The sequence below is a fragment of the Ambystoma mexicanum genome, chromosome 12 (assembly GCF_040938575.1).
Source record: "Ambystoma mexicanum isolate Mex_15411 chromosome 12, UKY_AmexF1_1, whole genome shotgun sequence".
Classification (NCBI taxonomy): Eukaryota; Metazoa; Chordata; class Amphibia; order Caudata; family Ambystomatidae; genus Ambystoma; species Ambystoma mexicanum.
In genome coordinates, this window is record NC_090936.1 from 15,681,131 (window position 1) to 15,694,507 (window position 13,377).

A 13,377-nucleotide genomic window follows, 5' to 3' on the forward strand; every position below is an offset into this window, starting at 1 on the left:
CCTGAAAACATCCGGAGAACCATTGGTTGCAGATCCCTGAAACCATCTGGAGAACCATTGGTCGCAGGTCCCAGAAAACATCTGGAGAACCATTGGTTGCAGATCCCTGAAGACATATGGAGAACCATTGGTTGCAGATCCCTGAAAACATCCAGAGAACCATTGGTTGCAGGTCCCTGAATCTAAAGACTTTTAAGAGATACATTCATTTCTGGAGTAATGTCTCACTCTAAGGAACAATTATTTCTGAATTTTACTTAACCCTTTAACTGCCAGGCTATTATGCAAGTCCATGCAAAAAGGACGAGCATACTCATCCTATGCAATTTACACAATTCCATTGACTTTACATTCTACCCCCGCCCCTGCTCTGCATGATCTGTAACATGTGTTATTTCATGTAAATGACATGTTGTAGGGGAGTATACATTGCCTTTGAAGATGTTGACTATTGGTGGCAAAGTGAGTGTCTTGCTCCCTGGTCAGATATGCAGGTGAGTTCTAGGACAGGCCTTTGGTAACACTCGTTATGTACAGTTCTGTGAAAAGGGACAACTGCCGTTGCAGGAACTACATTAAATGCTTATTATCAAACTTAGATCCAGTGCACGATCATCCTGAACTGGAAGTAGTGTTCTAGAGAGGGTGAACATTATACACACCTGAGACCTCTGACCTCCACTGGTCTAGAATCTTCCTTTCAGGGCCAAGCCCTAGAGCTACCAAATGAAGAGCAGAGCCAAACAAATTAAAAATACAGATGTAGTGTATTATTTTTTGCTATACAAATAAGAACATGTTCTTTAAAAACAGAGGCTTCTTTTAATAGATAAAAAGGAAAACAATTGTACACCTATACAACATACTGTTCAATAAATACAGCCCTCATTGTCCGTCATGTTAGCGTCACCCATGTAAAAGAGGCACACGTAGAACATCGTTAAGTTATCTACACTAAAGGTATGAACGTACAACTCTGCATTCACGAAATGCATTGTCGGAGGCAGTTTCCAAAGGAGGACTTCCCGCCGGCTGCTGGACACTGGTCTACTGGAGAGTCTTTTGGGGATGAAAGGTTGTGCATGTTTTCCTCACAAAGCAATACTGAGGAATGTATAACACAGGACACAGTACTCTGTACCCTCAAGTCCGGTTTCGCCGAGATGCTGTACGCATTACGTAGGTACAGCTGTAGGGCGATGCTTGGCGCTGTGATGTCTTCGATTCCGGCTTTTCTTGATGTCCTGCACGTGCTTCCACTTGGCCCCACCTTTGTTGCGCTGCCGCCTTTTTTCCTTGAACCACATCTGTTCGCAGTACTCGTCAAGGCTGAAGTTGGGGCTGCTTAGCAGTTGGATGTAATCCTTGTACCTCAGCCTTGACTCTGTTATTAGGTCTCTGACGCGTCCTTCTTCGTCTTCCAGTTTCTGCGTATTTTCCATCTGCTCATTCTCAATAACTTTGACGTTGAGTTTCACAACCGTGTGGGTGAAGGTGTGCTCCTTCGCTTTGCAGTGATACACACCAGCGTCTTTTTTCTGGAGGCTTCGGATCAAGAGCCCATATTCAGTTTTGATGATCCTTTCGTCAGGTTTCAACTGTTGGAATTAAGAGAAAGCAAAACAACATTAATGTCCCAGAAAACAAGCGAGTGACATGTACATGTTACATGTTCCACAATAGACACACTTTTCTTTCATGACTCTGTTGGGTGATTTGTTTGAAAAACAAATAGCCTGAAAAGTGTTTTGTTTTTAGAAAAGAACTGGTATAAATTGAAATTGTTTGAAACATGTTAGTTACAAAATGTAAAGAAACAAATTGTTACAAATTAATGCAACTGACTAGAAACAAGTAAGCATTTATCCAAACCAGTAAAACTGTTCTCAATATTTAAAAAACAGGATTCCTAGAATATTAAATACATAAAATATAATGATTTACAAATTATATGAAGTAGCTTTGAAGTGTGATTTTGGCAAGAAATAAATTGGTTGATTTATAAATTAATTTTATGTCAGGTCAGGACTGTGTGACGAAGCAGAGGATGTCGTCCCTTGTCCTCTATGGGGAGACCTTTCTCATGGGGTCAGGGTGGCACGACCCCAGTACAATAGACCCCCTGGTCGTGGTGCACTGAGGGAGGGTCACATGGGGCGGGAACCCCCTTATGAGATTGGGGACGATCATGTTCAAAGAATGCAGTATTGCCACGTGTTAGTACACCTACCCCCTTCCCCAGTGTTAAATCCTCATTCCCCTTCTTTTCATAGGGCCAATGTCTGCTGTTGTCAAGTTAGCCAACCTAATATACTTGACAGGACAAGGTATGCTGCATATAACTCCATTTCAAGTATTAGGAACATAATCTACTTCACGAGACTGAAACATTAGAGAATGCAAAGTACGCTATATCTGACTTTATTTTATGTACTGTGAAGAAGAAGATGACCAGGAGTTCAAGAATCACTCTGGAGAAGCAGAGTGAGCGCTCTAGCTTCTCAACAAATGTGATTGGCATTTCCATTTTCCAATGTGGGAGTTTAAATATACCACAGCTTAGATGCGAACAGAGACCTGTCAATCAAGGAGGAAGTCAGTAAGTTATGCAGCAGGCAAGCAAATGAGAGCCAGCAGGAGAGAAGCTGCGAGCGGAGGAGGAGAACCCAAAGGCAGTCGAGGAAGCAAGGACTGCTTGGGCTGCTGGCGAGAAGAACCTGCAGACATCCAGAGCACCGGTGAACTGTCCAGAGAGAGGATGCACCAGCTGGAGAAGCAAATGGCCATAGAGCCGCTGCTGACCGCAATAGAGCCCCGAACATTACCCGAGCATCAAGAGACGCAGCAGCTCCTCAGAAAACACTGGTACCTGCCAGGAAGAATCACACTGGTTACCTGAGAGGCGCTGGAGGTCTGGGGGAGTAAGGGGATGAAGGCAGAAAGGACCCTGTGAACGAAGTGCGAGTCTGGGATGCGCACCCATATGAGAAACAGAAACAAAAGCCAATCAGAATATTGTGAGTTTTGAACCCATATGAGAAAACGAAACAAAGCCATTGCAGAATACTGTGAGTCTTGAACCCATACCCAAAGAGAGATAGTCCAGACTAGGAACACTTCTTGGTAGGAGAGTAAACCAGGCAGTTCTGAATATTGTGAGTCTGGGACACACACTCAAAGAGGGACAGTCTATGAGTGAATGAATGCTTGGCAGGAGAGTACACCAAGCCGATTTGAATATTGTGAGTCTGGGACCCACAGCCAAAGAGGCATATTTAACAATAGGACAACTGCTTAGCAGGAGAGTAACACAAGCAATTCTGAATATTATGAGCCTGTGACTTGCATCTAAAGAGGTACAGCCTGTGAGAGGACAAAGGCTTGGCAGGAGAGTATAACAAGTTGGTCTGAATATTGGAAGTCTGCTACCCGCACTCAAATGAGAAATGCATGAAGGGATAGCTGTGAAGAGGGACAGTCCATGGCAGGACAATTTCTTGGCATGGGGGTAAACCAAGCCATTCTGAGTACTGCAAGTCTGGGGACCGCACCTAAAGTAAGTAAAGAACATATAAGTGAACCAAATCCTACACTTGGTAAAAGGAGTGTGCCAAGTTGCTGGGGTAAACAGTAGAAATACAAGGAGCATATTCTTGGGAACTTCCTGCTGACCATTGTATAAGAGAATACAGGCCTGCGAGGCCCAGAAGGAGAGAAACACTACCAGAAGGAATCTTGGGGAAGGGTTAGGACCCTGACCTTGAAGTCCTACAGTTTTTATCATTTCTTATTATGATCCCTTTTGAGTACCCGAGAGACTGGGCACTTTTCTGTTTGTTGGATCTACAAAGAACACACTACTTTGGGACAAAATCATTCTTGCACAGTTGGTTTAAGTTATTAGTGTAAAGGACAGAGGTAGACTTTTGGAGACACGACGGAGACAGACTTTATATTTGTGGACAACTTGCTCAGTTTTCTTAAAGGCAAGGAACCCCCTCTTAGTTTTAGGGACAGAGACCTGTTTTCATATAATTAAAGTTTCTGCCCCAAAACCTGCCGGCATTGTTTCCGGGCCTTACTTCTGCCCCCTCACACCTGCTATTCAGTTGGGAGTGGGCTAATCCTTTTCTGGAAGAGAATAGAGTTGAACCCCTTGTCCCACTTAATACACAAAAGGTGCACATGTTTAGTACTTTCCTTATTTCAAGCTGAGAGCTAATTCAGCTTTGCTTCTATGTTTACAATTAAAAGGGCTGGCTGAACAAATGTGGAGCTTTGTTTGTTGCATGGCAAAGCAACTAAGAAAATCTGAGAATCGGTTTATATAGACAAGTAGTTTGTTTTGTAGTTAAAGGATGTGTCCTATGGAACCATAAGTTTACAAGGAATGCATTCAGGGTTATAGCTTTAGCCTTATCTAATGACAATGATGTGTTCATTTATGTAGCACCTTAATCAAAAGCACTTTACAGAGCACTTACTTACATACAATATTACTCAATCGAATTTGGTAGTCGTTTACCGACCTCGGTACGATGAAAGACTGAGTTGGGCTTGCCAGGATGTGAACCTGCAAGCTCCAGATTACGCTGAGAGCACTCAACCGTCTGAGCTATTTTACTGGCCTATGCTGAAGCTATTCTGAAAATGACTTGTTAATTAAATAATAATCAAGACTGAAGAAGGGAAAGAAGGGACGCAATCAATACATTTATTCAAAAGAAAGGTTTTGAGATTTTTTTTAACATTTCAAGGGAGTTCAAGGGAGATTCCTGATGTCAGCCGGAAGATCTTTTCACGTTTTCGAAGCCCAGGGGTCAAAACTGGAACCCCCAAACTTAACAAATGTATATCCAGGTTAGCATAACAATATGCCATTGTTTGAGCACAGAGTTTTGGTGATGGGACTCACGTGCAACCGGGCACCCAACTAGCCGGCAGCATCACATAAATGCATTTCTGTGTCAGAGACCTGACCTTATGTTGAATACGATGCATCACAGGGACCCAGGGACGGGTACGCCTGAACGAGGTGACATGCTCGGTTCATCACAGTCCGGTAGAAGCCCTGACGGCTCCATTTTGAAGAACCTTCATCTTGTCCAGATTTGTCTTAGAAATGCCAGTGAACAGAATATTACAATAGTCGAGCCTAGAATTCACAAGGGCACTGGCTAGCAGGGTTCTATATTCCAATGGTGTGGGCATGCCAGGAGAGCCCATGTCACAAGAGGCCACAAGCTAAGCCATGGTGAAGGATCTGGGGCGTAGCAGGGGAGGGTGATTGCTAGGAGGTATAGTAGAGGCCTCAGGCTAAGCCATGGTGAAGGATCTGGGGCGTAGCAGGGGAGGGTGATTGCTAGGAGGTATAGTAGAGGCCACAGGCGAAGCCATGGTGAAGGATCTGGGGCGTAGCAGGGGAGTGTGATTGCTAGGAGGTATAGTAGAGGCCACAGGCTAAGCCATGGTGAAAGATCTGGGGCGTAGCAGGGGAGGGTGATTGCTAGGAAGTATAGTAGAGGCCACACGTGAAGTCATGGTGAAGGATCTGGGGCGTAGCAGGGGAGGGTGATTGCTAGGAGGTATAGTAGAGGCCACAGGTGAAGCCATGGTGAAGGATCTGGGGCGTAGCAGGGGAGGGTGATTGCTAGGAAGTATAGTAGAGGCCACAGGTGAAGCCATGGTGAAGGATCTGGGGCGTAGCAGGGGAGGGTGATTGCTAGGAAGTATAGTAGAGGCCACAGGTGAAGCCATGGTGAAGGATCTGTGGCCTAGCAGGGGAGGGTGATTGCTAGGAGGTATAGTAGAGGCCACAGGCTAAGCCATGGTGAAGGATCTGGGGCGTAGCAGGGGAGGGTGATTGCTAGGAGGTATAGTAGAGGCCACAGGCTAAGCCATGGTGAAAGATCTGGGGCGTAGCAGGGGAGGGTGATTGCTAGGAAGTATAGTAGAGGCCACAGATGAAGCCATGGTGAAGGATCTGGGGCGTAGCAGGGGAGGGTGATTGCTAGGAGGTATAGTAGAGGCCTCAGGCTAAGCCATGGTGAAGGATCTGGGACGTAGCAGGGGAGGGTGATTGCTAGGTCGTATAGTAGAGGCCACAGGTGAAGCCATGGTGAAGGATCTGGGGCATAGCAGGGGAGGGTGATTGCTAGGAGGTATAGTACACAGGTGAAGCCATGGTGAAGTATCTGGGGCATAGCAGGGGAGGGTGATTTCTAGGAGGTATAGTAGAGGCCTCAGGCTAAGCCATTGTGAAGGATCTGGGGCGTAGCAGGGGAGGGTGATTGCTAGGAGGTATAGTAGAGGCCACAGGTGAAGTCATGGTGAAGGATATGGGGCGTAGCAGGGGAGGGTGATTGCTAGGAAGTATAGTAGAGGCCACTGGTGAAGCCATGGGGAAGGATCTGTGGCCTAGCAGGGGAGGGTGATTGCTAGGAAGTATAGTAGAGGCCACTGGTGAAGCCATGGTGAAGGATCTGTGGCCTAGCAGGGGAGGGTGATTGCTAGGAGGTATAGTAGAGGTCACAGGTGAAGCCATGGTGAAGGATCTGGGGCATAGCAGGGGAGGGTGATTGCTAGGAGGTATGGTAGAGGCCACAGGTGAAGCCATGGTGAAGGATCTGGGGCTTAGCAGGGGAGGGTGATTGCTAGGAGGTATAGTAGAGGCCACAGGCTAAGCCATGGTGAAAGATCTGGGCGTAGCAGGGGAGGGTGATTGCTAGGAGGTATAGTAGAGGCCACAGGTGAAGCCATGGTGAAAGATCTGGGGTGTAGCAGGGAAGGGTGATTGCTAGGAAGTATAGTAGAGGCCACACGTGAAGTCATGGTGAAGGATCTGGGGCGTAGCAGGGGATGGTGATTGCTAGGAGGTATAGTAGAGGCCACAGGTGAAGTCATGGTGAAGAATCTGGGGCGTAGCAGGGGAGGGTGATTGCTAGGAAGTATAGTAGAGGCGACAGGTGATGACATGGTGAAGGATCTGGGGCGTAGCAGGGGAGGGTGATTGCTAGGAGGTATAGTAGAGGCCACAGGCTAAGCCATGGTGAAAGATCTGGGGCGTAGCAGGGGAGGGTGATTACTAGGAAGTATAGTAGAGGCCACAGGTGAAGCCATGGTGAAGGATCTGGGGCGTAGCAGGGGAGGGTGATTGCTAGGAGGTATAGTAGAGGCCTCAGGCTAAGCCATGGTGAAGGATCTGGGACGTAGCAGGGGAGGGTGATTGCTAGGACGTATAGTAGAGGACACAGGTGAAGCCATGGTGAAGGATCTGGGGCATAGCAGGGGAGGGTGATTGCTAGGAGGTATAGTACACAGGTGAAGCCATGGTGAAGTATCTGGGGCATAGCAGGGGAGGGTGATTTCTAGGAGGTATAGTAGAGGCCTCAGGCTAAGCCATGGTGAAGGATCTGGGGCGTTGCAGGGGAGGGTGATTGCTAGGAGGTATAGTAGAGGCCACAGGTGAAGTCATGGTGAAGGATATGGGGCGTAGCAGGGGAGGGTGATTGCTAGGAAGTATAGTAGAGGACACTGGTGAAGCCATGGTGAAGGATCTGTGGCCTAGCAGGGGAGGGTGATTGCTAGGAGGTATAGTAGAGGTCACAGGTGAAGCCATGGTGAAGGATCTGGGGCATAGCAGGGGAGGGTAAATGCTAGGAGGTATAGTAGAGGCCACAGGTGAAGCCATGGTGAAGGATCTGGGGCTTAGAAGGGGAGGGTGATTGCTAGGAGGTATAGTAGAGGCCACAGGCTAAGCCATGGTGAAAGATCTGGGGCGTAGCAGGGGAGGGTGATTGCTAGGAGGTATAGTAGAAGCCATGGTGAAGGATCTGGGGCGTAGCAGGGGAGGGTGATTGCTAGGAAGTATAGTAGAGGCCACAGGTGAAGCCATGGTGAAGGATCTGGGGCGTAGCAGGGGAGGGTGATTGCTAGGAGGTATAGTAGAGGCCACAGGTGAAGCCATGGTGAAGGATCTGGGGCGTAGCAGGGGAGGGTGATTGCTAGGAGGTATAGTAGAGGCCACAGGTGAAGCCATGGTGAAGGATCCGGGGCGTAGCAGGGGAGGGTGATTGCTAGGAGGTATAGTAGAGGCCACAGGTGAAGCCATGGTGAAGGATCCGGGGCGTAGCAGGGGAGGGTGATTGCTAGGAGGTATAGTAGAGGCCACAGGTGAAGCCATGGTGAAGGATCCGGGGCGTAGCAGGGGAGGGTGATTGCTAGGAGGTATAGTAGAGGCCTCAGTCTAAGTCATGGTGAAGGATCCGGGGCGTAGCAGGGGAGGGTGATTGCTAGGAGGTATAGTAGAGGCCTCAGTCTAAGTCATGGTGAAGGATCTGGGGCATAGCAGGGGAGGGTGATTGCTAGGAGGTATAGTAGAGGCCACAGGTGAAGCCATGGTGAAGGATCTGGGGCGTAGCAGGGGAGGGTGATTGCTAGGAAGTATAGTAGAGGGCACAGGTGAAGCCATGGTGAAGGATCTGGGGCGTAGCAGGGGAGGGTGATTGCTAGGAGGTATAGTAGAGGCCACAGGTGAAGCCATGGTGAAGGATCTGGGGCGTAGCAGGGGAGGGTGATTGCTAGGAGGTATAGTAGAGGCCACAGGTGAAGCCATGGTGAAGGATCCGGGGCGTAGCAGGGGAGGGTGATTGCTAGGAGGTATAGTAGAGGCCACAGGTGAAGCCATGGTGAAGGATCCGGGGCGTAGCAGGGGAGGGTGATTGCTAGGAGGTATAGTTGAGGCCACAGGTGAAGCCATGGTGAAGGATCCGGGGCGTAGCAGGGGAGGGTGATTGCTAGGACGTATAGTAGAGGCCACAGGTGAAGCCATGGTGAAGGATCCGGGGCATAGCAGGGGAGGGTGATTGCTAGGAGGTATAGTAGAGGCCTCAGTCTAAGTCATGGTGAAGGATCTGGGGCATAGCAGGGGAGGGTGATTGCTAGGAGGTATAGTAGAGGCCTCAGTCTAAGTCATGGTGAAGGATCTGGGGCGTAGCAGGGGGGGGTGATTGGTAGGAGGTATAGTAGAGGCCACAGGTGAAGCCATGGTGAAGGATCCGGGGCGTAGCAGGGGAGGGTGATTGCTAGGAGGTATAGTAGAGGCCTCAGTCTAAGTCATGGTGAAGGATCTGGGGCATAGCAGAGCAGGGTGATTGCTAGGAGGTATAGTAGAGGCCACAGGTGAAGCCATGGTGAAGGATCTGGGGCGAAGCAGGGGAGGGTGATTGCGAGGAGGTATTGTATAGGCCTCAGGCTAAGCATGGTGGAGGATCTGGGGCGTAGCAGGGGAGGGTGATTGCTAGGAGGTATAGTAGAGGCCTCAGACTAAGCCATGGTGAAGGATATGGGGCGTAGCGGGGTTGGTGATTGCTAGGAGGTATAGTAGAGGCCACAGGTGAAGCCATGGTGAAGGATCCGGGGCATAGCAGGGGAGGGTGATTGCTAGGAGGTATAGTAGAGGCCTCAGTCTAAGCCATGGTGAAGGATCTGGGGCATAGCAGAGGAGGGTGATTGCTAGGAGGTATAGTACACAGGTGAAGCCATGGTGAAGGATCCGGGGCGTAGCAAGGGAGGGTGATTGCTAGGAGGTATAGTACACGGGTGAAGCCATGGTGAAGGATCTGGGGCGTAGCAGGGGAGGGTGATTGCTAGGAGGTATAGTAGAGGCCTCAGTCTAAGTCATGGTGAAGGATCTGGGGCATAGCAGAGGAGGATGATTGCTAGGAGGTATAGTAGAGGTCACAGGTGAAGCCATGGTGAAGGATCTGGGGCATAGCAAGGGAGGGTGATTGCTAGGAGGTATAGTAGAGGCCACAGGCGAAGCCATGGTGAAGGATCTGGGGCGTAGCAGGGGAGGGTGATTGCTAGGAGGTATAGTAGAGACCACAGGTGAAGCCATGGTGAAGGATCTGGGGCGTAGCAGGGGAGGGTGATTGCGAGGAGGTATTGTAGAGGCCTCAGGCTAAGCATGGCGAAAGATCCGGGGCATAGCAGGGGAGGGTGATTGCTAGGAGGTATAGTAGAGGCCTCAGTCTAAGCCATGGTGAAGGTTATGGGGCGTAGCGGGGGGGGGGTGATTGCTAGGAGGTATAGAAGAGGCCACAGGTGAAGCCATGGTGAAGGATCCGGGGCGTAGTATGGGAGGGTGATTGCTAGGAGGTATAGTAGAGGCCTCAGTCTAAGCCATGGTGAAGGATCTGGGGTGTAGCGGGGGGGTGATTGCTAAGAGGTATAGTAGAGGCCTCAGTCTAAGTCATGGTGAAGGATCTGGGGCATAGCAGAGGAGGGTGATTGCTAGGAGGTATAGTACACAGGTGAAGCCATGGTGAAGGATCTGGGGCGTAGCAGGGGAGGGTGATTGCTAGGAGGTATAGTACACAGGTGAAGCCATGGTGAAGGATCTGGGGAGTAGCAGGGGAGGGCGATTGCTAGGAGGTATAGTAGAGGCCTCAGTCTAAGTCATGGTGAAGGATCTCGGGCATAGCAGAGGAGGGTGATTGCTAGGAGGTATAGTAGAGGCCACAGGTGAAGCCATGGTGAAGGATCTGGGGCGTAGCAGGGGAGGGTGATTGCTAGGAGGTATAGTAGAGGCCACAGGCGAAGCCATGGTGAAGGATCTGGGGCGTAGCAGGGGAGGGTGATTGCTAGGAGGTATAGTAGAGGCCACAGGCGAAGCCATGGTGAAGGATCCGGGGCGTAGCAGGGGAGGGTGATTGCTAGGAGGTATAGTAGAGACCACAGGTGAAGCCATGGTGAAGGATCCGGGGCGTAGCAGGGGAGGGTGATTACTAGGAGGTATAGTAGAGGCCACAGGTGAAGCCATGGTGAAGGATCTGTGACGTAGCAGGGGATGGTGATTGCTAGGAGGTATAGTAGAGGCCTCAGTCTAAGTCATGGTGAAGGATCTGGGGCATAGCAGAGGAGGGTGATTGCTAGGAGGTATAGTAGAGGCCACAGGTGAAGCCATGGTGAAGGATCTGTGACGTAGCAGGGGATGGTGATTGCTAGGAGGTATAGTAGAGGCCTCAGTCTAAGTCATGGTGAAGGATCTGGGGCATAGCAGAGGAGGGTGATTGCTAGGAGGTATAGTAGAGGCCACAGGTGAAGCCATGGTGAAGGATCTGGGGCGTAGCAGAGGAGGGTGATTGCTAGGAGGTATAGTAGAGACCACAGGTGAAGCCATGGTGAAGGATCTGGGACGTAGCAGGGGAGGGTGATTGCTAGGAGGTATAGTAGAGGCCACAGGTGAAGCCATGGTGAAGGATCCAGGGTGTAGCAGGGGAGGGTGATTGCTAGGAGGTATAGTAGAGGCCACAGGTGAAGTCATGGTGAAGGGTCCGGGGCGTAGCAGGGGAGGGTGATTACTAGGAGGTATAGTAGAGGCCACAGGTGAAGCCATGGTGAAGGATCTGGGACGTAGCAGGGGAGGGTGATTGCTAGGAGGTATAGTAGAGGCCTCAGTCTAAGTCATGGTGAAGGATCTGGGGCATAGCAGGGGAGGGTGATTACTAGGAGGTATAGTAGAAGCCACAGGCAAAGCCATGGTGAAGGATCTGGGACGTAGCAGGGGATGGTGATTGCTAGGAGGTATAGTAGAGGCCTCAGTCTAAGTCATGGTGAAGGATCTGGGGCATAGCAGAGGAGGGTGATTGCTAGGAGGTATAGTAGAGGCCACAGGTGAAGCCATGGTGAAGGATCCGGGCCGTAGCAGGGGAGGGTGATTAGGAGGTCTAGTAGAGGCCACAGGCTAAGCCATGGTGAAGGACCCGGGGCATAGCAGAGGAGGGTGATTAGGAGGTATAGTAGAGGTCTCAGGTGAAGCCATGGTGAAGGGTCTGGGGCGTAGCAGGGGATGGTGATTGCTAGGAGGTATAGTAGAGGCCTCAGTCTAAGTCATGGTGAAGGATCTGGGGCATAGCAGAGGAGGGTGATTGCTAGGAGGTATAGTAGAAGCCACAGGTGAAGCCATGGTGAAGGATCCGGGGCGTAGCAGGGGAAGGTGATTAGGAGGTATAGTAGAGGCCTCAGGTGAAGCCATGGTGAAGGATCTGGAGCGTAGCAGGGGATGGTGATTGCTAGGAGGTATAGTAGAGGCCTCAGTCTAAGTCATGGTGAAGGATCTGGGGCATAGCAGAGGAAGTTGATTGCTAGGAGGTATAGTAGAGGCCACAGGTGAAGCCATGGTGAAGGATCCGGGGCATAGAGGGGAAGGTGATTAGGAGGTATAGTAGAGGCCACAGGTGAAGCCATGGTGAAGGATCCGGGGCGTAGCAGGGGAAGGTGATTAGGAGGTATAGTAGAGGCCTCAGTCTAAGTCATGGTGAAGGATCTGGGGCATAGAAGAGGAGGGTGATTGCTAGGAGGTATAGTAGAGGCCACAGGTGAAGCCATGGTGAAGGATCCGGGGCGTAGCAGGGGAGGGTGATTGCTAGGAGGTATAGTAGAGGCCTCAGTCTAAGTCATGGTGAAGGATCTGGGGCATAGCAGAGGAGGGTGATTGCTAGGAGGTATAGTAGAGGCCTCAGTCTAAGTCATGGTGAAGGATCCGGGGCGTAGCAGGGGAAGGTGATTAGGAGGTATAGTATCAGGACAATCCTGCCTCATCAGTATGGATGGGTTTGTTCACTCGTTTGTTAATGAACCTGCACGTGGAACTAAGATGAGCATCATGATTGGAAAAAGAAGCGGAGAACCGAAGTTCCCTCCCAGCGTCTACACACAGGATGCAACCTTGATTCGACAGCCAGCAATGACAAAGTACTCATGTCTAGTGTCCAGTTTACTCAGGTCTGTTCCTGCGCCAACGATAAGCAACGGTCTGCTGTCATTCAGCGCCAAGGAATTAGTTGCCATCCAGACTTGGATAACGTAATAAAAAGTATTTAGGGTCTGGGAATCCGGATCATAATCATTTGATAACTCTAAAGGGATTTGGGAGTCATCGGGAACAAGGGTATAGGAGATGCCGATGCTATCCAGTAAATCGAAGAGCGGTCTAGAGTGTGCGCCCCCTCAAGAGTTATGAGCCTCAGATGCAATGCTGAGTTCTTCATGGACCTAAGTTATTGCTGCACTGTAACGCCTCTTCCTATAAGACCTGTGCAATCATCATTGCTTATACTCAAGTCATACTGAATATTGAGACAGCTTTGCAGAGCTTTTTCCTATGGGATCGTGCCTCTGTAAAACGCCTTTACAGGCCCATTGAGTCCTTGACTCTGATTAATCTATGCCAGTGTTCTGTGTGTGTTCCTTTTGATTTCCACCTAGTATCTTCAGTCAATTAATTCAGTTTACTTGCAGCCTTTCATGTAATGTCTTATAAGTGCCAATTGGAAGCTTGATCACCACTGGAATGAGGCACTCCCCGGCTCAATT

General features: G+C 49.8%; 1 protein-coding gene across 2 annotated transcripts in view; it reads right to left on the minus strand.

The window, feature by feature from the left end:
- Window positions 1–748: 748 nt before the first annotated feature.
- SEMA3D (semaphorin 3D) overlaps window positions 749–13,377 on the minus strand; it is a 378,418-nt gene continuing 365,789 nt past the window's right edge. The window contains exon 18 of one of the 2 annotated variants that reach the window (XM_069627821.1): window positions 749–1,598. In XM_069627821.1, coding sequence (XP_069483922.1) covers window positions 1,176–1,598 — 423 coding nt within the window. In that variant the 3' untranslated portion in view covers window positions 749–1,175. The remainder of the gene's footprint in view (window positions 1,599–13,377) is intronic. The other variant, XM_069627822.1, reaches the window with a different exon arrangement.